Source organism: Callorhinus ursinus, unplaced genomic scaffold (assembly GCF_003265705.2).
Source record: "Callorhinus ursinus isolate GAN/ISIS: 27379988/994484 unplaced genomic scaffold, GSC_fseal_2.0 scaffold34, whole genome shotgun sequence".
Lineage (NCBI taxonomy): Eukaryota > Metazoa > Chordata > Mammalia > Carnivora > Otariidae > Callorhinus > Callorhinus ursinus.
This window is the reverse complement of record NW_027397096.1, coordinates 4,485,023-4,511,358: the sequence shown is the minus strand read 5'-3', so window position 1 is coordinate 4,511,358 and position 26,336 is coordinate 4,485,023. Positions and strand designations below refer to the sequence as shown.

The following is a 26,336-nucleotide window of genomic DNA, read 5'->3' as shown; positions in this document are numbered from 1 at the left end:
AGAATTCCCCTGGGAAGCCGTCTGGCCCTGGGCTTTTGTTTCTTGGGAGATTTTTGATGACTGTTTCAATTTCCTTAGTGGTTATAGGTCTGTTCAGGTTTTCTATTTCTTCCTGGTTCAATTTTGGTAGTTGATACATCTCTAGGAATGCACCCATTTCTTCCAGGTTATCTAATTTGCTGGCATAGAGTTGCTCATAATATGTTCTTATAATTGTTTGTATTTCTTTGGTGTTGGTTGTGATCTCTCCTCTTTCATTCATGATTTTGTTGATTTGGGTCATTTCTCTTTTCTTTTTGATCAGTCTGGCCAGGGGTTTATCAATCTTGTTAATTCTTTCAAAGAACCAGCTCCTAGTTTCGTTGATCTGTTCTACTGTTCTTTTGGTTTCTAGTTCATTGATTTCTGCTCTGATCTTTATGATTTCTCTTCTCCTGCTGGGTTTAGGCTTTATTTGCTGTTCTTTCTCCAGCTCCTTTAGGTGTAGGGTTAGGTTGTGTATTTGAGACCTTTCTTGTTTCTTGAGAAAGGCTTGTATTGCTGTATACTTTCCTCTTAGGACTGCCTTTGCTGCATCCCAAAGATTTTTGAACAGTTGTGTTTTCCTTTTCATTGGTTTCCATGAATTTTTTAAATTCTTCTTTAATTTCCTGGTTGACCCATTCATTCTTTAGTAGGATGCTCTTCAGCCTCCATGTATTTGAGTTCTTTCTGACTTTCCTCTTGTGATTGAATTCTAGTTTCAAAGCATGGTGGTCTGAAAATATGCAGGGAATGATCCCAGTCTTTTGGTACCAGTTGAGACCTGATTTGTGACCTAGGAAGTGATCTGTTTTGGAGAATGTTCCATGGGCACTAGAGAAGAATGTGTATTCTGTTGCTTTGGGATGGAATGTTTTGTATATATCCGTGAAGTCCGTTTGGTCCAGTGTGTCATTTAAAGTCTTTATTTCTTTGTTGATCTTTTGCTTAGATGATCTGTCCATTTCAGTGAGGGGGGTGTGTTAAAGTCCCCCAATATTATTGTATTGTTGTTGATGTGTTTCTTTACTTTTGTTATTAATTGGCTTATATAATTGGCTGCTCCCATGTTAGGGGCATAAATATTTACAATTGTTAGATCTTCTTGTTGGATAGACCCTTTAAGTAGGATATAGTGTCCTTCCTCATCTCTTATTACAGTCTTTGGTTTAATATCTAATTTGTCTGATATAAGGATTGCCACCCCAGCTTTCTTTTGGTGTCCATTAGCATGGTAAATGGTTTTCCACCCCCTCACTTTCAATGTGGGGGTGTCTTTGGGTCTAAAATGAGTCTCTCGCAGACAGCATATCGATGGGTCTTGTTTTTTTATCCAGTCTGATAGCCTGTGTCTTTTGATTGGGGCATTTAGCCCATTCAGGGTAACTATTGAAAGTTACTAATTTAGTGCCTGTGTATTGCCTGTAAAGTGACTTACTGTATATTGTCTGTGTTCCTTTCTGGTCTATATAACTTTTAGGCTCTCTCTTTGCTTAGAGGAACCCTTTCAATATTTCTTGTAGGGCTGGTTTCGTGTTTGCAAATTCCTTTAGGTTTTGTTTGTCCTGGAAGATTTTTTTCTCTCTTTCTATTTTCAATGACAGCCTAGCTGGATATAGTATTCTTGGCTGCATATTTTTCTCATTTACTGCCCTGAATATATCATACCAGTCCTTTCTGGCCTGCCAGGTCTCTGTGGATAGGTCTATTGCCAGTCTAATGTTTCTACCATTGTAGGTTGCAGACCTCTTGTCTCAAGCTGCTTTCAGGATTTTTTCTTTGTCTCTGAGACTCATAAGTTTTACTATTAGATGTCGGGTTGTTGACCTATTTTCATTGATTTTGAGAGGGGTTCTCTGTGCCTCCTGGATTTTGATGCCTGTTTCCTTCCCCAAATTAGGGAGGTTCTCTGCTATAATTTGCTCCAATATACCTTCTGCCCCCCCCCTTCTTCTGGGATCCCAATTATTCTGATGTTGTTTCATCTTATGGTATCACTCATCTCTCAAATTCTGCCCTGGTGATCCAGTATTTGTTTATCTCTCTTTTTCTCAGCTTCTTTATTTTCCATCACTTGGTCTTCTGTATCACTGATTCTCTCTTCTGCCTCATTTATCCTAGTAGTTAGAGCCTCCATTTTTTATTGCACCTCATTAGTAGCCTTTTTGATTTTGATTTCGACTTGGTTCGATTTTAGTTGTTTTATTTCTCCAGAAAGGGTTTCTCTAATAATGTCCAAGCTTTTTTCAAGCCCAGCTAGTATTTTTAAAATCATCATTCTGAACTCTAGTTCCAACATCTTACTAATGTCCGTATTGATTAGGTCCCTGGTCATCGGTACTGCCTCTTGTTCTTTTTGTTGAGGTGATCTTTTTCGTCTTGTCATTTTGTCCAGAGAATAGATGAATGAGAGAACAAAAATGCTAACAGGGTAATAACATCCCCAGGAAATATACACCAAATAAATCAGAAAAGACCTGAAACCAGGGGGAAAGAAAGGGAAAGAAAGAAAAAAGAAGAAAAAGAAAACAGAATATGATCACATATGATCAGGCTGGTGCATAGATCAGTGCCACACACTAGATTTGGGGCGTATTTTGGTCTTTTAGAAGACTATGCCTCTCAAAATTTTAAAGAAAGAAAAATTTATATATGTACAAAAATAAAGGTTAATACGATGGGAAGGAATATGACTGTAAACATGAAAATTATAAAAGATTTGACAAAAGGAATTGATAAGTTGATTGAAAAAAGAACGAAGAGGATTTTTTTTAAAAAAAGGGAGAGAATGTGATCAGGCAGGAGACTAGAACAAAGCCAAACACTAGAGATTTAGGATATATTTTGATCTGTTAGAAGAAACTGTATCCCAAATTTTAAAGAGAGAACAACTTAAATATATATACCAAAAATAAGGGTAACTACTGTGAAGGGATAGAATATGACTCTAAAAATGAAAAATAAAGATTTTTTTTTTTAAAAGTTTTGATAAGATGTTGGTTCAAAAAGGGAAAAAAGAAAAATTAAAAAAAAAGTTAAAAAACATTAACTTTGAAAGACTAAAGAATCATGGGAAAAAAGCCATGAATTCTATGTGCTGTATTCCCCTAGTACTGGAGTTCTGCCGTTCTCATTGATTGGTAAATTTGGTCTTGGCTGACTGTTCTTGCTGAGGGGCCTGTTGCCTGGTTCCCAAATGTCTTTGCTGGAGGCGGTATTACCCCACCCTTCCCGGTCTGGTGTAAGTAATTTGCTCCGGTTTGCTCTCGGGAGCTTTTGTTCCCTGCAAGCTTTCTGTACAGCTTTGGAGGACGAGAATGAAAATGGCAGCCTCCCAATCTCCACCCCGCAGGAGCCAAGAACTCGGGGCCCCACTCCTCAGTGAGCCCCCAGAGAAAAGCAGTCTCCCCGGTCTCCAACCGCACTCCGTGCTCACCCGGCCTGTGACCAAGCGTTTCTATCTCTGGCACCCAACTCGGTGTGGAGTCTCCAAACCCAGCAGATCCCTGCGGTGCGCTCCCGTGCCGCTCCTCCAGGGGGAGGAAGGGGAGTCTCCCTGGATCCCTGCTGGAAGAGCAGTGGCCCGACTGTGCCGCAGATCATGGTTTATGGCAACCCTGAGCTGCACGCCCACTCCTCGGCTCTGTCTCTGCAGCCGGCTTCCCTGCTCCGATACCTGGGAGCTCTGTTGCACTCAGGCACTCCCGATCTTACTGTGACCCCCGAGGGTCCTGAGACCACACTGTCCCAGAGAGGGTTTCACCCCCTGCTTAGCCACTGGAGCGACGTCCCTCAGCAGAGCTGACTTCTCTAAGTTCCGATTTTTTGCTCAGCAGCTCTATCACTTGCCAGAAGCGGCTTACAGAGGCCCCCTTCCCTGCCATCTATCTTCCCAACTATCGCCTCGGATTCACTTCTCCGCACATCCTACCTTCCAGAAAGTGGTCGCTTTTCTGTTCAGAGAGTTGTTGCTATTCTTTTCTTTGATCTCCTGTTGAGTTCATAGGTGTTCAGAATGGTTTGATCCCTATGTAGCTGAATTCCTGGACCAGATGAAATCCAGGTCTTCTACTCCTCCGCCATCTTGCTCCTCTCCCCTCATCTCTTTATTTTTTTAATCCTCTTTTAGTTTTTAGTTTTTTTCTCCTTGATTGTTCTAATAGTATGCATCTTAACTTCTGAACAGTCTATTTCGGATTAATACTATCTTAATTTTCATAAAATTCAGTAATTTTGCTCTAATATAGCTCAATTTCCTTACCCCTTTGTGTTTTTATTGTTATATATGTTACATGACATATATAATATATACATACATTTAGACAATGTAGTATATTAAAATATTTATAAATATGTATAATTTATATATGTTATAAACCCAACAATATATTCTTCTAGCCTACAAGAGATTTATTTCAGACCTAAAGAGACATGCAGACTGGAAGTGAAGGCATGGAGAATCGTTTATCATGCAAATAGAAGTGAAAAGAAAGCCAGAGTAACAATACTTATATCAGACAAAATAGACTCAGGTTTTTTTTTAGATTTTATTTATTCATTTGACAGAGAGCACAAGCAGGGGGAGCGAGAGGCAGAGGGAGAGGGAGAAGCAGGCTCCCTCATGAGCAGGGAGCCTGATGTAGGGCTCGATCCCAAGACCCTGGGATCATGACTTGAGCCGAAGGCAGATACTATCCACCCAGGCACCCCAGAGAAAATAGACTATTTTTTTAAAAAGATTTTATTTATTTACTAGAGAGAGAGAGAGAGAGACAGATAGTGAAAGAGAGCAGGAGCTGGGAGGAGGGAGAAGCAGGCTCCCTACAGAGCAGGGAGCCTGATGGAGACTCAATCCCAGGACCCCGGGGTCATGGCCTGAGCCGAAGGCAAACGTTTAGCCACTGAGCTGCCCAGGTGCCCCCAAAATAGACTTTAAAACAAAGGCTGTAATAATGGATAAAGAAAGATATTATATAATCATAAATGGTACAATCCAGCAAGAAGATCTAACAATTGTAAATATTCACCCAACATGGGAGCATCCAGATATATAAAGCAGTTAATAACAAACAGGAAATATTTGAAGTAATACAATAGTAGTAGGGGACTTTAACATCTATTTACATCAGTGGATAGATCATCCAAGCAGAAAATCAACAAGGAGACAGTGGCTTTTAATGACACATTGGACCAGATGGATCTAACAGATATATTCAGAACAGTCATCCTAAAACAGCAGAATACACATTCTTTTCAAGCAGACATGGAACATTCTCCAGAATAGATCATATGTTAAGCCACAAAATAAGTCTCAACAAATTCAAAAAGACTGAAGTCATATCATGCATCTTTTCTGATGCATGTTTCTATGAAACTAGAAATCAACTGCAAGAAAAATACCCGGAAAGCAGAAAAATACACGGAAAAACCTGGAAATACACAAACGTTAAATAACATACTACTAAACAATGGCTGGGTCAACCAAGAAATCAAAGACAAAATAAAAAATAAAAAATAAAAAAATAAAATATAAAAAAAAATGCATGTAGGCAAATGAAAATGAAAACAAAATAGTCTAAAAATCCTTGGGATACAGCAAAAGCTGTTTTAAGAGGAAAGTTTATAGACATTCAGGCCTATACCTCAAGAAGCAAGAAAAAATCCCAAATAAACAACCTAATATTACATCTAAGGGAACTAGAAAAAGAGCAACAGGCAAAACCCAAAACCAGCAGAAGGAAGGAAATAATAAAGATTAGAGCAGGAATAAGCAAAATAGAAACTAAAAACAAAAACAATAACAATAACAACAAAAATAATGGAATAGATCAATGGAACCAGGAGCTGGTTTTTTGAAATGATCTACAAAATCAATAAACCTTTAGCTGGACTCATCTTGGGTGGGGGGGAGGGTAACTAAAAAAAAAAAGTCAGAAATGAAAGGGGAAAAATAACAGCTGATACCACAGAAATACAAAAGATTGTAGGAGACTGTTATGTAAAATTATATGCCAACAAATTGGACAACCTAGAAGAAATGGATAAATTCTTAGAAACATAATTTCCCAAAACTGAATTAGAAAGAAGTAGAAAATTTGAACAGACTGATTTCCAGCAATGAAATTGAACCAGTAAGCAAAAAACTCCCAGCAAACAAAAGTCCAGGGCCACAAAGCTTCACAGGTGAATTCTACCAAACATTGAAAGAGGACTTAATACCTGTTCTTCTTAAGCTATTCCAAAAAATCAAAGGGGAAGGAAAACTCCTCTAATTCATTCTATGAAGCCAGCATTACTCTGATACCAAAATCAGATAAAGACATTAAAAAAGAAAAAGAACTAACTGGTATCTCTGATGAACCTAGATGCAAAAATCGTTAAAATATTGGCAAACTGAATCTAACAATAAATGAAAACATTCACCACAATCAAATGTGATTTATTCCTGGGATTCAAGGGTGGTTCAATATTTGCAATCAATGTGACACATCACATAATAAAAACGATATGATCATTTCAATAGATGGAGAAAAAGCATTTGACAAAAGTACAGGATCCATTCATGATTAAAAAAAGAAAACCCTCAGTGATGTAAGATTGGAGGGAATATACTTCAACAAAATAAAAGCTATTAAAAAACCCACACCAACATCATACATTTCCTCTAAGGTCAGGAACAAGATGGGGATGTCTGCTCTCACCACTATTATTTAACATAGTACTAGAGGTCTTAGCCACAGCAGTCAGACAAGAGGAAGGAATAAAAGGCATCCAAATTGGTAAAGAAGAAGTATAACTGTTTGCAGACAACATGATACTTTGTAGAAAACCCTAAAGACCCCTCCAAAAAACTACTAGAACTGATAAATGAATTCAGTACAGTTGCAGGATACAAAATTATTGTACAGAAATCGCAACATTTTTATATACCAATAACGAAGCAACAGAAACAAATTAAGAAAGCAATTCCATTTACAATTTTACTAAAGATAATAAAATACTTTGGAATAAACAACCAAGGGGTGAAAGACCTGTACTCTGAAAACTATAAAACACTGATGAAAGATATTGAAGACAACACAGACAAGTGGAAAGATATTCCATACTCATGAATTGGAAGAACATATATTGCTAAAATGTCCATACTACCTAGAGCAATATGCAGATGTAATGTAATCCTTATCAAAATACCAACAACATTTTTCACAGAACTACAACAGACAAATCCTAACATTTGTATGGAACCACAGAAAACCCCAAATAGCCAAAAAAATCTTGAAAAAGAAAAATCTGGAGGTGTCACAATTCCAGATTTCAAAGCTGTAGTGATCAAAACAGTATGGTACTGGCACAAAAGTAGGCACATAGATCAGTGGAATAGAATAGGAAGCCCAAATATAAACCGACGTTTATATGCTCAATTAATCTTTGACGAAGGAGGAAAGAAGATGCAATGAGAAAAAGACAGCCTTTCCAACAAAATGGTGTTTGGAGAACTGGACCACTGGCCTATACCATACACAAAGATAAATTCAAAGTGAATTAAGGACCTAAATATGATACCTGAAACTATAAAAATCCTGGAAGAGAGTACAGGCAGTAATTTCTCTGACATTGGACGTATCAACTGTTTTCTAAATATGTGTCTTGAGGCAAGGGAAACAAAGCAAAGATAAACTATTGGGACTATATCAAAATTAAAAGTCTGCATAGCAAAGGAAACAATCAACAGAACTAAAAGCCTACTGAATGGGAGAAGATACTTGCAAATGACATTTCTGGTAAAGGTTAGTATCTAAAATACATAAGGGACTTAACATTCAAAAAATAAATAATCCAATTAAAAATGGGCAGAAGAGATAAACAGACATTTCTCCAAAGAAGACATACAGATGGGGTGGCTCAGTTGTTTAAACGTCCATCTCTTGGTTTCAGCTCAGGTCATGATCCCGGGGTCCTGGGATCCAGCTCCGCATTGGGCTCTGTCCTCCGTGTGGAGTCTGCTTGTCCCTCTCCCTCCCCCTCTGCTGCTCCCTGCTCAGGCGTGCTCCCTCTGTCTCTCTCTCTCTCTCTCTCTCTCTCTCTGTGTCTCTGTCTCTGTCTCTCTCTCAAATGGATGAATAAAATCTTAAAAAAAAAAAAAGACATATAGATGGCCAACAGACACATGAAAAGATGCTCAACATCACATCATCAGGAAAATGCAAATCAGAACTACAATGAGATATCTGCTCACATCTATCAGAATGGCAAAAATCAAAAGCACAAGAAACAGCAAGCGTTGGTGAGGATGGGGAGAAAAAGGAACCGGTTCCTCTTGCACTATTGGTAGGAGTGCAAACTGGTGCAGCCACTGTGGAAAACAGTATGGAGGTTCTTCAAAAAGTTAAAAATGGAATTACCCCATGATCTAGTAATTGAACTGCTGGGTATTTACCCAAAAAATATAAAAGCACTAATTCAAAGAGATACATGCACTCCTATGTTTATTACAGCATTATTTACAATAGCCAAATTATGAAAGCAGCCCATGTCCATTAATAGATGAATGGATAAAGAAAGTATAGAGTGTGTATTTTTTATGACTAATTCTTTTTTTATGGCTGAAATAATATTCCATATATGTATATGTATTTCTAATATTATTCAGCCATAAAAAAGAATTAAATTTTGCCATTTGCAACAACATGGGTGGATCTAGGGAGTATCATGCTAAGTGAAGTAAGTCAGTTGGAGGAAGACAAATACCATATGATTTCACTCATCTGTGGAATTTAAGAAACAAAACAAACAAATAAAGGGTGGGAGGAGAGAGAAACAAACCAAGAAACAGACTCTTGACTATAGAGAACAAACTGATAGTTACCAGAGGAGAGGTGGGTGAAATAGGTGTTGGGATTTAAAGAATACTCTTATTATACTGAGCACTGATTAATGTATAGAATTTTTTAATCACTGTGTTATATACCTGAAACTAATATAACACTGTATGTTAAGTATACTGGAATTAAAATAAAAAATAAAAATGTATATTCCTCTATTTACCCATATATTTGCCATTTCTAGTTTTTCATTTCTTCTTGTGGATTTGAGTTACATCTGGGGTTATTTCCTGTGAGGCAGATCTGCTGACAACAAATTCTGTCCACCATTACTTATTTTGGAATGTTTTCATTTTGCCTTTATTTTTGAAGGATAGGATCTTTTTTTGTTGGATATAGAATTTTTGCCCGCCCACCACCACCACTGCAAATACGGCATTCCACTGCCTTCTGACCTCCATTGCATCTGATGGGAAGTCAGTCAACAATTGTATTGTTTTTCCTCATTATTTTCAAGAGTTTCTTTGACTTGATATATCTTTGACTCTGACATGTCTAGGTGCAGAACTCTTGTGTCTATCCTATATGGGACTTTTGAGCTTTTGGGATCTGTACATTTTCATCAGATTTGGGAAATCTTAAACCATTACTTATTCAGATTTTTTTTTCTGCCCCTTTCTTTCACCTTTTCTCCTGGTACTCCCATTAGATGTATGGTAGTACACTCAGTGTTATTGCATAGGTCTCTGAGGCTCTGTTCATTTTTCTTCAAACTTTCCTCTCCTTGAGATTGTATAATTTCTGTTGATCAATCTTTTAAGTTTACTGATTTGTACACTATTTCAGATCCACTATTGGGCCAATCTACTGAATTTTTCATTTCTAATACTGTACTTTTAAACTCTAGAATTTGATTTCTTTCTTTCTTTCTTTTTTTTTTTTTAGTTTCTATATTGTGATATCCTATTTGTTGTCATTATCACCATTTTAATTCTTTAAACATGATTTCCTTTAATTCTTCGTACATATTTATAATAGCTGCTTTTGAAGCGTTAAACATCTGGGCTCACTCAGAAACTATTTCTATTGACTGCTTCTTCCCCTGGTTATGAGTCACATTTTACTGTTTGTTTATATATCTTATAATTTTTTTGTTAAAAACTGGACATATTTAATAATATATTGTAACAACTCTGAATCTGATTCCTCCCCAGCCTCCCTCCCACCTGAAGGTTGTCATTATTGACATATTGCTGTTATTGTGTATGTTTGCTTATATTTAAGTGACTTGACTGGGCTTAATGTGCACAGTCTTTCTCAGAACCCCATGGGGGTATAGCCACTCATATCTGCTCAGGTTTTTAAAAATTATTTTAATTTTTAGCCAGGCCTTCTTGGGGTGTCCCTTTGTGTCTGTGTAGCTTAGTGGTCAGCTAGTGATTGGTTAAAGCTAGTGATTGTGCTCAAACATCTTGCACCAGTAAAGCTTCTATCCTTTGTGAGTATGTTAGGGAACTCATCTAGTTTTCAACTATGCCCCAGCTTTTATTTTCTGCTGAGCCCCTCAGTTCTTCCCTTCACACGTGGGAAGCCTCTCAATCAGCTATGGGTATGTGCAGAGCTTAGGCCCTCTCAGGTCAGCTCCGAGTACATAAGCAGCTTCCAGTTAGCCAGGAATATGTGGAGAGTTTACCTAGCCCACTGTGGCTCTCATTTCCAGAATCTCCTTGTTAAATTTCTGGATTTATGTTCCAACTGGGATAGCAACCTCAGACTTGCAGAGCTTTCTCTTTTATTCTCCAGTTGAGTTTAATGCTTTTATGGTCAGTGCTACTGAGTGTGGGGTTTTCATCCTCCACTTCAGATTACATCAGCAACCTCAGGCAGTGAAGTTGCTGGTTTTCATGGCCAACTACTACGTGGACTGTACTTGCGTGGGGGTAAGGAGCAGCCAAGCGGTAACACCACTGACTTTCATTGTTCTTACTCCATAATTTTTCATAAATAAACAGTTTTGAATTTGTTGTTTGACTTTGGTTGTTTTCTGGAGTCCTGAAGTGGTTGTTTTTGACTTTTTTGTCTAGTTTTATAGTTGTTTTGAGGGGAAAGGATTTGCTGACCTCTTCAGTTTGCCACAGCTGGAAGTCCTGCCTCCTGCTTTGTATTTGCAGTATTTTTGGTTTGGGTTATTTTTAAAAGGCTAACTAATTAAAAACCTGAAGCACATCTATATTGTAGCTGCTTCAGCAGTTTGCTTTACAATGGAAGAAGTTAGGAGATTGTGATTAGGTTAGGGGTGGGACTGTAGTTCTGCTATAATTCTGCTGACAGCACTCTCCTGTGGAATGTTTCTTAATAGCATATTCTTGTGTAATGATGAAGAAAACGTTTATTTTTTTAAGTAAGCAAATTCCTTTGGAATTCTACCAAAACATAAGAAAGATAGTATATACACTCCTTGCTACAAAATAAATCAGTGGTACAAGGAAATATATGACAGAATTCATTGGGCTGGTATAGATATGTATTTTTACAAAAAATAATAAAAAGAATTGTCCTCTTTAAAAATTACTCATCATACAAATTTCAACTTGAAGTGCCTTTTTATGCTCAAAATTTTAACTGAGAAATTTGTCTTTACTTTTTTAGTTCTATAATAATAGAAATATAGAAATGTACACAAAATAAAATATATAGCTCAGTGATTTATCACAAAGTACACACTTCTGTATCCACCATTCGTATAAGAAATAGGCCGTCACTAGCACACAGAAGTCCCTTCTGGTCTCCCCCATCATTATCACCTCCCCAAGATAACCACTATCCTGATTTTATGGTAACTACTTCCTTTTTGAATAGTTTCTATCTCCTAAGTATACATCCCTAAAAAATAGAGTTCAACTTTGCTTATATTTTTAAGATTATGGAAATGAAATCTTACATTATTTGTGACTGGTTTCTTTTGTTCAAAATCAGGTGTATGAGATTCATCTGTGTTGAACATAGCAATAGTTCATTTTAATTACTATAGAGTTTTCTATTATATGAATAGACAACAATTTGTTATTCTGTTCTGTCATGGATATTTGGATTGTTTCCAGTCTTAAGGGTATTAAAAATATTACCGTGAACACACTCATATGTTTAGTGATAGATGTGCACATTCCTTTGGGGTATATACCTTGGAGTCAGATTGCTGGGTCACACTGTATTCATATCTTCATTTTAGTATATAAAGCCAATCTGTCTTCCATAGCTATTGTACCAATTTACATTCCTACTAGCAGTCTCTAAGAATTACATTGTACCACATCTTCACTAAAAATTTGGTATTGTCTACCTTTTATTATTAGCCATTCTGGTGGTTATATAGTACTTTCTCATTATGGTTTTAATTTTCATTTCCCAAATGACTCATAAGGTTAAGGTCCTTTTTTTATGTTTATTGTCTGTTTGGATTATCCTTTTTTATAAAATACCTATTCTATGTCTTTTTAAAAATTATTATGTATGGGGCGCCTGGGTGGCTCAGTTGGTTAAGCGACTGCCTTCGGCTCAGGTCATGATCCTGGAGTCCCGGGATCGAGTCCCACATCGGGCTCCCTGCTCAACAGGGAGTCTGCTTCTCCCTCTGACCCTCTTCCCTCTCGTGCTCTCTATCTCTCATTCTCTCTCTCTCAAAATAAATAAATAAAAACTTAAAAAAAAATTGTTATGTATGAATTCTGCATGTATCTGGATAAGCACTTTATTCCTTATATGTGTGGTACAAATGTCTTCTGCATGACTTGCATTTTTACTCTTTACAATGTACAGATAATGAAAAGAAGCTCTTGATTTTAAAGTAGTCAGATACATGAATTTTTCTTTTGCATTATGATTTGTGCTTTTTGTGTTCTACTGAAGAAATCTTTCCCTGCCCCAGTATCTTGAAGATACTCTACTACATGTTATCTTCTAAAAGCTGAATGATTTTGCTTTTCACATTTATATCTACAGTCCACCTGGGGTTTGTGTATGGAGTGAAGTAGGGGTGAAGATTCATTCTGTTTTTCCGTATGGGTATCTAGTTGTTCTATACCATGCATTGAAAAGAATGTTGTATCTGTCAGGGTCCAATGAGGAGAAAGAAACCATAGCAGTTATTTAAACAGAGTTTTTAAAGTTGGGGGGATGCTAATTAGCTATAAAGTTGTTTGTAAAGTTTAAAGTTGTAGGTAATTAAAAAGATGAAAACACTAAGGTATCATGGGTCTCACTACAGATCGGAATGGCCCAGTGATGTCTCACCTGCCAGAATCATTGCTCTTTATACTTGTTTAAACAACAGAGTCAGAGGATGTTTAAGTTCATATTTAACTCTTTCAAGTAAATGTAGATGTTTTGCTTCTTCTGATCAGTAGTGGAATGTGAGGATATGAGAAAAAAAATGAACCATTTCACTGCTTTGGTTTAGTCTTTTTTCCTTATAATATCAGATTAACAAATTTGAAGATCAATTTAGTAGAAGTATCTTGAAAAAAAGGACAAGGATCTCTTTCTTATATAGAGAGTTAGCAAATACGAAATTTGGATAAATACAAAAGAAAACCAAACACCAGAAAACCCCAACTAATGGAACAAATTATCTAACTATGAGAATCTTTTTCATGTGTCTTTGGGTGGAGGCAGGGAAGCCTAGAAAGTTTATTCCTCTGAATGGTGTGCAACTCTGTAAATTATGTCAAAGTACACAAACTGTAGCCTGTTAAAATTTTGGTTAGAAAGACCAAAGAGATGTAAAAATAAATTCCTTATTCCTTAACCTATAGAGTCCTTGAACATGTAACAGGGACTAAGGTACAAATGAGATACATTTTTTTAGATTTATTTGTTGTCAAAAATTTTACGTCATAGTTTGCGATTGTTTTCTCAAGCTGACTTAATCTAAATACAAGTAAAAATAACTTAAAGGAAATGAATATCAAAATGAACACGAAGGCAATAATTAAATATTTAGAGTCTAGTTAGGAGGTTCTGTTACTGAGATACGTACTGTATTGGTACAGTTGACATAGAAATTGTAGTGTGTATAGCAAAAAATAGAAGATTGCTGATTACAAGTTTATGTGAATAGAATTAGAAGAACCTGATTTTCTCAATCTGAGTGAAACATTCTCATTATAAATTATTTGTTTGCTTGGAATAGTTAAAAACCTGTATCAGAAACATGAACTTTAAAACTGCTAACCCATGTGGGGAAAAGATTCTTCACATAAAATGAATGTGGAGCATATAATTTCTTGGAGATCTTGCTTAGTAGTTATACTAATTTAAAGCTGTTGTAATGTTAGGTTCTAGTGCCTGGGAACGTATCCTCAGTAAGCTTCATTCTTGTTTCATTCCAACCCTTCTACTTGTCCGTAATTTAAGCAGATTTGTGGCAGTGGTCAGAGTTTCCTGGGATTAAGAAAGCTCTACAAACAAAACAACCACGCCAGATCTAAAAAGCTTCCTATTTTGGTTTTGTACTCTTTTGGCTGACTATATTTCTCTGAAGAATGGCTTGTGGATTCTTCTGGCTGTTTAAAAAACAGTTGAACTGGTATTCTCAGTGTAGAGGATTGATGTACTCCGGGCAGATGTAAAAAAGGATTCTTTTTTCACAACGCTTAAAACTGTATTTTTAATATACTGTTTACAGAATCAAACACTGATTTAAAGCTTAAGAAGTAAATACCTGTTTTAGTGTAACTTGATTGCCCATGAAGATAATGAGGTAAAATGACAAATGTACTGTTTTATGTAAGGCTTCCAGTATTTAGTAGAGAAAGTGACCAGTAAGTGAATTGTAGACTAAGGGATGGCACCTATTTTTCTTTAACAAGGCAAGTTGCCCTAAATGTTGTTCATCATTTCTACAGCTGGAGCTTCATTAACAAGTACAGTTGGAATAACCAGGGTATTGCAGCCACAGAAGAACTAAGCATAGCAAGCCTTTCAGTAACAAAAATAAAAATAAAAGAATTCCTGTGTAACAGGCTTCCACACTTATCTGCGTTCTGTGGTACTGTTTGAGCTGAACTAAAGCATCTGCTACCTCAAGTTAAGAGAGAACAAACTCAACATGGCGTGAAATTACTGCACAGCCATTCACATTCATTCGAGTTATATTGTTACCAGCCACAGGCATGACTGGCTTTTGCATGAATAATAAAATGCTGCTTTGTGAATTTTACCTTACAACATTGCAAGGCACAGTACTAACCTTGGGCCAGGATTAGGTTTATCGTAGAGCAGCCCTCCTCACCACAGTAGAATCAAGACCAGTAAGAAGTCAGAAGTTGGGAAGTATTGCTGTATGAGGCCTGGGGAAAGGGCCTTGTGTTAAATCAATTTGCTAATTTTTTTAAAACGAATATTTATTGTGCAGACTAGCTATTTGGAGATGTTAAAATGATTAAGCTACCATTTGGCAACCGTCATAGTAATAGTTGACTCAGGTAAAAATCATCAATGGATGCTAAAGGTCATGGGTCAAAGTCTGATGAGGAATAGAACAGTTATACAATTACCAAGAGAAAAAAGAGTAATTTTGCAATGTGGCCACCTGACAGACACCTCATCCAAGTGATCAAAGTTAATCACCAGAAATGGGGAAAATTGACATCATGTGCCTCCTAATATGTTCACTGAGAAGACATCACTTCTCAGTTATTCCTGTTAAAAATGCCTGACCTGTGGGGCGCCTGGGTGGCTCAGATGGTTAAGCGTTTGCCTTCGGCTCAGGTCATGATCTCCAGGTCCTGGGATCGAGCCCCGTGTTGGCTCCCTGCTCAGCGGGGAGTCTCCTTCTCCCCCTTCCTCTGCCTCTTCCCACTGCTCCTGCTCTCTCTCTCTCTCTCTCTATGTATCTCTCTGTCTCAAATGAATAAATAAAAAAATTCTTTAAAAAATGCCTGACCTGTATCTAATCATGAGAAAACACCACAAACCCAAATTGAGGAGCAGTCTACAAATAAGTGGCCTATACTCTTCAAAAATGGCAGTGTTATTAAAAGACAAAGAAATGCTGGGCGCCTGGGTGGCTCAGTTGATTGGGCAGCTGCCTTCGGCTCGGGTCGTGATCCTGGAGTCCCGATCCTGGAGTCCCGGGATCGAGTCCCACGTCGGGCCCCCTGCTTGGCAGGGAGTCTGCTTCTTCCTCTGACCCTCTTTCCTCTCGTGCTCTCTATCTCTCATTCTCTCTCTCAAATAAATAAATAAAATCTTTATAAAAAAAAAATAAAAGACAAAGAAATGCTAAGTAACTTTTCTACATTAAGGAAGTCTCAAGAGACATTGACAACGAAACACACTGTGGTCCAAAATTTTCCTCCCTTGCTATTTAATTGACATTTTTGTCTTCTAGTCTAGTTATAGAAGTGGTATTGAATAGAAAAAAAAATATTTTTAACAGTCTGAATATAATACTATACCCAGTTTCCTTCCTATTTTACCTTTATGTGGATTTTTAGGCAGTGTTTTGGATTGGGTTTGGGTTTGGGTTTTTTGAGGGTTTTTTTTGTTTTTTTTTTTTAATATGGGACATTTCACGAATTTGCATGTCGGGGCTGTGCTAATCTCTGTTATGTTCCAGTTTTAGTATATGTGCTGCCAAAGCGAGCACTGGGTAGGTGTTTTTTAAGCAATAATTGCGAATGTTAGGTTTCTTAGTTGAATTACTTACAGTTCAAGCTCTTGAAAACCTAAAAATTATAATTCTTAATTGTTTTACCAAATTTTCAGTCAATGGAAAATAGAGTCCTCATGCTGTTTAAATAGTAGAACGCACCATTTAAGAGTTTCATGAGCACCTGAGAAAAGAAATAGTGATCACTAAGATAAATTTATAAAGAAGTCATGGTATTCATAAAGAAGTTTGGTATACTTTTCAGACAGGTTGGTAGGTAACAGGAATGCTTCATTTTCAGGAAGGCAATTTGATGAGTGTCTGATTTCTTGTGGACAAGATGAAGAAATAAACTGAGTGATTATAGTTAAGTAATTCAATAATAATTGGAGGTCAGGCTTATAGGTAGTTTCTAGTGTTGTATCTTTTGCAGAGATCTATTCTGTCCTGTTAATAACTTGGATAAAGTCATTGATGACCTGTGGAACAGACTTTTTAAATGACACAAATCTGGGAGGGATAGCCAAAGCATTGGATGACTGAAACTGGAACTGAAGGATAATGGTAGCCAGGAATGACAGGCAGGAATCAGCAAAATAAATTTGACAGGAATAAATTCTACAAGGACAACCAGTCATATGTGATGGGTGGAAGGAAAAGCTTTAAGATAATTCATGGAAAATCACTTGCAAAATGGTCAGTTGGCCATATTTAACAAATTTATTGCTTTGTTTCCTTTAACTATTTGATTTAACATGTATCGTTTGGGTCCGGTCAGAAAAATGGAAACCATACTAGTATGTCAAACATAGGGAAATGTAATACAAGGAATTGGATATACAGGTGTTAGAAGACTAAAAGATAAAAAAGGGGGGACACTGAGCTATTAAAGAAAAACTACAGGAGGCAGTTACCACACCAAGGGCCTTATAAGAAGCAAAAGGGAAGAGGTCTTCATAATCTAGAAGCTATGGCCCTAAGTTGGCACTCGGACTTCTGAGAAGGGGACACTGTTCAGCTACTGGTTGGATTGAAATCCATATTACTAAAAGATGTTCATTTATGTAAGAAGCCAAAATAATTAAATTGTGTTCTCTATATTGAACTAAACGTAATGACATCTGAATGAACATCTCTTCCATCTTGAATTTGGTTCCGAGAATGAACTAATTTGACTTCAGTTGTATTAATCTGTACACCCCTCATCTTTAAAATGGTTTTACCATTAATAGCACCTCTCCTACCTGAGATGTGTTCTTAAGTGACCTCTCAGAAAAAGTATTTATAGAAATTTAGGGAAGGATTAAAAAAAAAAAGCATGGCAATTAAGTTGGATGAGCTAAACATTCCCTTTGATTTTAAGCGTGTACTTGTTTTAATTCTTCTTTCTCACTGATACCTTAAACACTGTTTAAGTGGATTGAGTAGTTATTAAGATAAAGATGATTGTCATGCTCTGAAACATTGAAGAACAAAATTTGGAATTGATTTCTCTCTCTCTCTCTTTTTTTTTTCCTTCTCCCCCAAATATTGCTTCTTTAGGTCAGTAACAGATCCAAGAGATGGAAAGAGAGTAGCACTCAAAAAGATGCCCAACGTCTTCCAGAATCTGGTCTCTTGCAAAAGGGTCTTCCGGGAATTGAAGATGTTGTGTTTTTTTAAACATGATAATGTAAGTGAAATTGGTCTTTGGGATAGACTTTTCCCTACGCATGCTTAATTGTGTTAGTAGAGAGCAAAAGAGAGTAAAAAAAAGGGGGGGGATGTGCAAGTTATTAAGAAGTTTGGGAACCTGAGACAAATTAGACCATTTTTTTGTCAACAGTGAGCAAATTTAAGTGAATTCTAAGATGTATTGATCAACAGATAAATATTAATTGATGTAAAGCAAAAGTTAATAGCTGAGGAATGATACTAATATTTAACATAGAGTGTAATATGTAGTATGAGTGATTTAAGTGGAAATAATTGGTCGCTGATTTTAAATGCTTTATTCTTAACCTTTAATATTTGAAATAAGAGATTAATTTAAAAATGTAGGGAAACAGTTTCTTCTCTTAAAAAACAGTATAGCTGTTAAAGTAACATAGGTTAGCTTATTTATGGCTGTGTTTAGAGAAGTCAAGACTCATGGGTGAATAGAAGAATCATTGTGGTTTGAGAGATAACTTCTTCTCAGACCTGAAGTAAATGTTTGATACATGTAAAATTTACCTGGGGATCTTAGCATTGGACTCTGGAGTTTTCGATTTCATGTGATAAGAAAAACTGCCTCACATTCTTCATTTGGTACTCAACCTATGTTATTTTAATAACTAAAATAAAAACTTTATCAGAAATATAGTAATTCCTTGTGAGTCTGACTGCTTGTTTGCACAGGAACTTTTAGAACTTTGACCAAATTGTAGGTCTCACTTTAAGAGAGAAATTTGTAGAAGTTTGAGGTGTTTGGTAAAAGTAGGAATATCAAACAGATTCGTTTATTTGAAATTCCTTGCTTTGACATATTTCATCTTATTGATTACTCCTCTTGACATCCATTTTCCTTAAACTTTTTTAAAAAAGTTATTGCTATCTTTCAGTCAATTGGAATTGCCTAAAAATGTGTTTCAGTGACTTTGAAAATACCACTCGAGTTGCTATTTTATGACTGGTTTCTCAAATTTTGTAAGTGATTTAGAAAGATGTCTAGTGCTTGCTTAGTTATTTATTCCTTGAATTTGAGTGACATCCCAACATCAAAGAGCACAAATGTTATTTACATCTTTAGAGACTCAAGTAAAGGTATCTATGGTGAAGAAATTTGCTTACTAAGGATTTCAATGATTTATTATATTCAGACCTATCTTGGCTTCTTTTATAAAGGAGGGATGGGGTAAAAGGCTGTTATCTATATATATTGGTATCTTTGCTCGTGACTCATTCCTATAGAGTAACTAATTAAGTTACAAAGGTGGTGTCAGTGAGTAGCGTAAGAAAAATAAACAAGATTCTTGAAAATCTTAACCTATCAAAACATAGCAACCAGTTGGAGCTCCTGAGCTCTATCATAAGTGCTTGTGACTTCTGTGGGAATATTCAAAAGTGAGACAGATGGTTAGAGATGAAGATGGTATGGCACCATTATTTTATATATCATGAATTTATGCTGTGCTCTGAGATCTCCAGAGGCGTCTCAGTGCCACATACCTGGTATGTGTGCAATGCCAGTCTGAAAAGCAACTGGTATTTGATGTAGTTAAGGCAACAAATGTCAATTATGTCCTGTATAGAGGCAGTGCTAGGTCATGTGGAGGATACAAAAAAGGTTTAAAATGTCCTTTTTTGAGGGATCAGGTATTTAACACTTATTCCTGTGTGTCAGGATGTACCTAGAGGCTTTCCATACATTAATTCATTTAATCCTTAAATCTTGTCAGATAGGGTTTGTTATCCTTACTTCGCAGAGAAGGAAACCAAAGCTTAGAGTTAAGTAACTTGCCCAAGGTCAGGGTGGCACAAGGTTGGAGTCTCTCTTGCTTCAGAGCCCATGTTCATTAATTCAAAAAACATTTATTCCGCACATCCTATATTCCTAAACCGTTTAGCTTTAGGGCTTTCTACCCTTAAGGAGTTTAGTAATGTGATGAATACTATGATTACAGTGCTCTGGGAGAACTACCTGCATAGTTAAGTATTAATGCAAGACAATCTGTGTTTTGTGCATGGAAAAAACTGAGCAACCAAATCTAGAAGTATATTATAATCACCAAGGTGATCCTTAAAAAGGCAGATTCATGGGTCTCATCCCAGACCCACTAAATTGGAATCTCTGGGGTTGAGGCCCAGGGATCTGTAATTTTTAAAGCTCAGGTGAATGTCACACAAGTACCATAATATTAAGGAAGAGAGAAATTGTTGTGGACTTAGAAGCTCAGAGATGCTTTAAACATGGAGGAGGTAAACCTTAAAATGAGCCTTTTGAGATTAAGATTTGATTGAAAGAGAAGAAAAGAATGTCATGATGAAAATGGCATTTAGAAAGATTACCCTGGCCACTGTAGGAAGGTTGGATTTTAATTTGGATGGCTTTTAATGTTTTTTGTATCCTCCACATGAATACCTACAAAGCCCTGGGAGGCTTTGGATTTTCTTTTGAACAGAACCTTCAAAGTCACTATATCAGGGGTGCCTGGCTGGTTCAGTCAGTAGAGCATGCAACTCTTGATCTCGGGGTCGTGAGTTCAAGTTCCACATTGGGCATAGAGCTTACTTAAAAAAAAAAAAAGTCACTATCAAATTCATTGATTTTAGCTGATCTGACTGATTGAGATATACACACACACTTTTCTTTAAGGATAGATTCACCTTGATGTAGTAACTTAGAGAAACAGTAATGGGTTTAACTTTCTAAAGGTTGTTGGCTGGGCTTATCACTAGAGTCTAGTCAGAATCTGAGCTATTATAAAACCTGGCAAAAATATTCTCTACCCACCTATGTACTTGTGCATGTGTTTATGCACACACATAATTGTCATATTATCAGCATGGAGAAGGCATGATTGAGTTTTTTTTTATTTTTTTTTTCCAGTTTTGCGCTCCTTTGAGAATCTGATAAAAGCTCTTTTGGAAAAATGCACATACACACGATATTTATGTCACGTTAGGCTTTCACTAGTCCTCTAAAGCCCTTTCGGAGCCCCCTCAAGGGTCCACTGATTCCTGCAAAAATCCCCTGCAATACAAATCTGGGGCTTTTTCTTGTCCTTAGGCAATAGCACTAAGTATGCAATAGGCAGTCAGTCAATTTGAAGAATGAGTAAGTAAATGAAAGTGACAGAAAAAAGAAATCTCCACGTCTGGCATGATAACCTCAGTGATCTCTCTCAGAGTTACTTTTTCCCAATCTTTTAATTCTGAAATACTCCAGAGGGATAGAGAAAACAAAGAGGAGGAGGTAGTAGAGGCAAAGAAGAACGATGCATTTTCCTTTGTGCAGACTGACCTAACTCATACCAATATGGGACCAAGAGGACACTTCTCTGAATGCAGACATGCTGTTTAGCTGCAGACATTATTAATGCTAATGTTTCTGCTGCTAGGGAGTGTGAAAAGGCAAAGGGTGCTGTAGACTGGCTTTTCAGTGGATTTGATTTTGTTTGTTCTGTGCCTAAAATTTGTGGTACTGGGCAGTTTCTTGATGTTTTTAAAATAAAACATTCTCGTGTTCATGAATTGGAAAACTCAGTTTGGTTAATATGCATGTTCTTTCCAAGTTGAGCTCTATATTCACTGTAATCCCAATCAGAAACCCAGCAGGGTTTTGTATATATGTGTGTGAGGAAATTGACAAACATTCTGAAGTTTATGGAATTGGAAAAGACCTAAAATACTCAAGACAGTCTTGAAGAAGTTGAACAAAGTCTATTTCACAACAGATACATAAATTAATTCAAAATAGATTGTAGATTTAAATGTGAAAGATAAAATAATAAAGCTTCTGTAATAAAATATAGGAAAATATCTTCGTGACTTTGAGACAAGCAAAGATTTTTAATGAGACAGGTAAAGCATTAACTATTTTATTTATTCGTTTGTTTTTTGAGGGGGGAGCACAGGCAGAGGGAGAGGGAATCTTAAGCAGTCTCCACACTCAGCGTGAAGCCTGATGTGGGGCTTGTTCTCATGACCCTGAGATCATGACCTGAGCCAAAATCAAGTTTAACTGACTGAGCCACCCTGGCACTCCAAGCATTACCATTAAAAAAAAAAAAAATTGCTAAACTGAACAGCTTTTAACCTTAAGAATTAATGCTCATCAAAAGTTAAGGGCGCCTGGGTGGCTCAGTTGGTTAAGCGACTGCCTTCAGCTCAGGTCATGATCCTGGAGTCCCTGGATCGAGTCCCACATGGGGCTCCCTGCTCAGCAGGGAGTCTGCTTCTCCCTCTGACCCTTTTCCCTCCCGTGCTCTCTATCTCTCATTCTCTCTCAAATAAATAAAATCTTTAAAAAAAAAAGTTAAGAGAATGAAAGGACAGGCCTCAGACATATATTCAACAAAAAACTTGTTTCCAGAATATATTGTGTGATAGACAATTATAAATATTTAGCATTTGAAGAAGACCATTAGAAGTAAATATTTTACTTGACATTTTTTGAACTGTAAATTCTGTATCTAAACATCATATATCTTAAAAAGAGCTTCTATAAATCAAGAACTTTTGCCCATTAGTAAAAGACTTAGGAATTTGACAAAAGAGGATAACCAAATGGCTAATAAGCATATGACAAAGTGCTTAAAGTCATCAGAGAAAGGTAAATTAAAAGCATAATGAGATAATAATATACCCACCAGAATGGCTAAAATCAAAAAGACTGACAATACCTACTCTTGACAAGAATGCACATTAACCGAAGACTTTAAAATTGCTGGTAAGAGTGTAAATTTGTAAAACCACTTAGGAAAACTGGTAGTTTCTACTAAAGCTAAATACACACCTACCCAGTGATCCAGCAGTTGTACTCCTTGGTATACTCAAGACAAATCATATATCCACCAAAAGACATGTACAAGAGTGTTCATGGCTGCTTTATTCGTAATACCTAGAAATTGGAAACAACCCAAATGTCTGCCAGCAGTGCTCTGGTTAAATACATTGTGTTATAGTCCATTCATATGATGGTATACTACACACCAATAAAAAGGATGAACCACTGATCCACATATCAACAGGGATGAATCTCATAGGCATAACAGTAAAGGAAAAAAGTCATACACAAAAGACTTCATTCTTTATGATTCAATTTGTATAAAGTTCAAGGACAGGCAAAACAAATCTGTGGTGATGGAGATGAGAATAGTGATGACCTCTGAGCAGGGATGGGTTTTGACCAGAAAGGGACAAGGGGACCTTCTGGGGTGTTGAAATGCTTAACTTCTTGATCTAGATGTTAACCATGGACTAAAAAATCATCATATTATGTACTTTGTGTAAAAATTAATCAAATTACACACTTGGCATACTTTATTTTACAACTCTATTAAAAATAAGAGTAATTACATAGTCTCTACTTTAAAGAACTTAAAATCTGTTAGGGAGTAAGATTGGGGAAAGGGTAGCTCCTTTGCTAAACATGGGATTTAATTGGATTTTATGAACAGTTAAATTTCTAGTTTTTATATTTAGGATTATTTACAGCAGCTGTTTTATTGGTAAAGAGCTAAGAAAAAAGAAGCCAGTTTTGCACTGTGTAACCAGTTTATAGTGAATCTTAAAATCACAGAGGTTAAAATTCTAAAAAACAGCCACCATAATGGGCTTTTGTCCAGTTCTTAAAAGATTTGAGAAATGTGCTGAGACACTGTTTGGTAATGACCATTACTTACAGAAGTATTTTAGTTCATTTTTTTAATTAGACAAGTCTGCTTGCTTTTTTTGTGTTTGAGATCCTTTGAAGAGTTGGTGGTATTTTGGGATACTTTGACTCCTTACAAGTCGAAGTCTTTACAAGAGTCCTATTCACATCATAAGGCTAATCTCACACACTCTATTCCCACAAATAATGGGGTTATAGAGGGAATCAGACTATTTAAATAGGGAGTCAGGCATGAAGTCTAGAGTTTGAAACTGGTACTATTCCTTCTTACTTATTTACATCATTTCTGAGATTCCTGGATCATTTCTACTGATCTAAGCACTGTTTTTGCCCCCCTGGAAACACTGTGGAATGCCATCCTCTGATAAACATTTTGAGATAAAATAACAGTAATATAAAATAAGAGGCATTTTAAAAATTCCAAGCAGAGTTTAAAATATTGTACCTTTGAAGCTAACAATCACAGCTAAATGCTTTAGTGCAAATGTCTGACCCTGTTTTATATGGCTTTTCTACAAAAGCTTCATCAAATCTGGAATAAGAAAGGCTCATTCTTCATCAAGGTTTAAAATGTATGGTTGTCACTTTCTCTAGATAACCTTTAATTATAGCAGATAGATTTGAAGTGTAAAATAGCTTTGTCTAATGGACGCTGTCACTCATTGCATTTTGGTTTCCCCCAAGACAGGATGTATGTTGTTCAGACACAGAGTGGAGAGTCCGAAAGATGTCAAGTAAAACACTAATTTCTGTCTTCCTCAAACATCAAATATTCATGTTAAAAATTGTTCTATCGCATAATGAGAAATGAATTTGCATGATTTGTGACACTAGCTAATTATAGAGTTTTAAATTTATAGAAATGAAATAATTTATCTTTTATATGATAAAAGTTATTTTTTGAAGAAACTGAAAAATCTGTTATCTTTCATTTATACCAAGATTCTAAGTATAAACATTTTAATTCAGAAAGGAAAGATCAAAGTTAAAGCATCTAAACTATTTTCAGACTTTTATATGTAACTGGTTTTAAAGTGAGTAAAGACTTCTTCATTACAGGAGGTTTTAGTTTAATTAGAATTTTAAATGCTTGGCTGAAAAAAATGAGCAAAGGTTTTTCCACATGTAAATTGCAAGGGGAAAAGAAAAAGAGGAGAAATCTATATGTTACAACTTAAAACACAAATCAACCATAAATGTAAATCTTATTTAGATCCTGGTTTAGACTAAAAAACTTTAAAAAAGGAAAAGAAAATTGGAAATTTCAGAATTGGATATTTGATATTAAAAAACATAAAATTTTTAGACTTGATAATTATATACTTTTAGTTTTTCTCTTTGGGGCATCTGGGTGGCTCAGTGGGTTAAGCGTCCAACTCTTGATCTTAGGGTTGTGAGTTCAAGCCCCACATTATTTAAAAATAAATAAATAAAATAAAAGTTTTCATCTTTTAGCAATACTTACTGATATATGGCTGAAATAAGTCTGGTATTTGCTTCAGAATTATATAGGGAGAATGGGCATATAGATGTAATAAGAATGGCCATTTGTAGATTACGAAGACTGGGTTTTGATTACATGAGCATTCTTGATACTATTCTATCCACTTTTATATGTTTGAAATTTTTCATAATAAAAATTTTTTTCTTAAAAAAGCTAAAGATAGAAAATTTGAACTTGTACCACACAGTTTATTTCCTATTAAAATAACTTCTTCCATATTCTTTGACTCTCACATTTCTTATTAGTTAGATAGATTCAGATTCTTAAGTGTGACATCATAGATGGGACTTAAAAGAATAGCTGGACAGCTGGTAGGGGAAGTAGGCCTATTTGTTATGTTTCAAAGGCAGAAGTGACTTTGTTAGTATTCTGCTTTTATAAAGGACTTGAATTTCAGATGCCTTAAAGTGTTCTTTCCACCCTGGTGACTTCCTTTTTTATACTTGGAATAAAATCTAAAATGCTTAACAAAATTTAAAGAGATTTTATGTGATATATCCCCTGCCTTCCTCTTCTACTTTATCCCAGTCTGTTTTCCTCCCACCCTGTCTGTTCCATAAGCACTGGCATTTCTGTTTCTAGAATTTGCCTGGTTCCTTCTTGCTTCAGTGCCTTTACAGTACCTGCTCATTGCCTGACCAACTCCTATTCAGCCTTCAAGTCTTAGTGTTACTTCAGGGAAACTTTTTGTCCCCATTCCTCTTGATTTTCTCCCTTCAGATAATATACGTCCTAATTAGATAGTCATGTAACTGCTTGTTTGTTTAATGCTTTCCTCTCCACTAGTCATAAGAGCAGGGATGGTGTCACTTTCGTTTATCATTATAACCAGAGAGCCCACAACAGTGCTGGCCAGGGAGAATGTACCTGGTAAACATTTTTTGAACAGAGGAGTAGAGGAATGAATGGTAGGTGTGTCTCCTCATGCTCTTAGAGCAACACTGGTTGTTAAAAATAGGGCTTTTAACACACTTTGCATGC

At 36.3% G+C, this 26,336-nt stretch overlaps 1 protein-coding gene across 2 annotated transcripts in view; it reads left to right on the top strand.

The window, feature by feature from the left end:
• Positions 1-26,336, top strand: part of NLK (nemo like kinase) — a 175,930-nt gene that overhangs the window by 88,554 nt on the left and 61,040 nt on the right. For both annotated transcript variants that reach the window (XR_012374415.1, XM_025851321.2), the window contains exon 2: positions 18,037-18,166. Coding sequence is in view for 1 of the 2 variants with exons in the window: in XM_025851321.2 (XP_025707106.1) it covers positions 18,037-18,166 (130 nt within the window). In the remaining variant the exon portion in view is untranslated. The remainder of the gene's footprint in view (positions 1-18,036; positions 18,167-26,336) is intronic.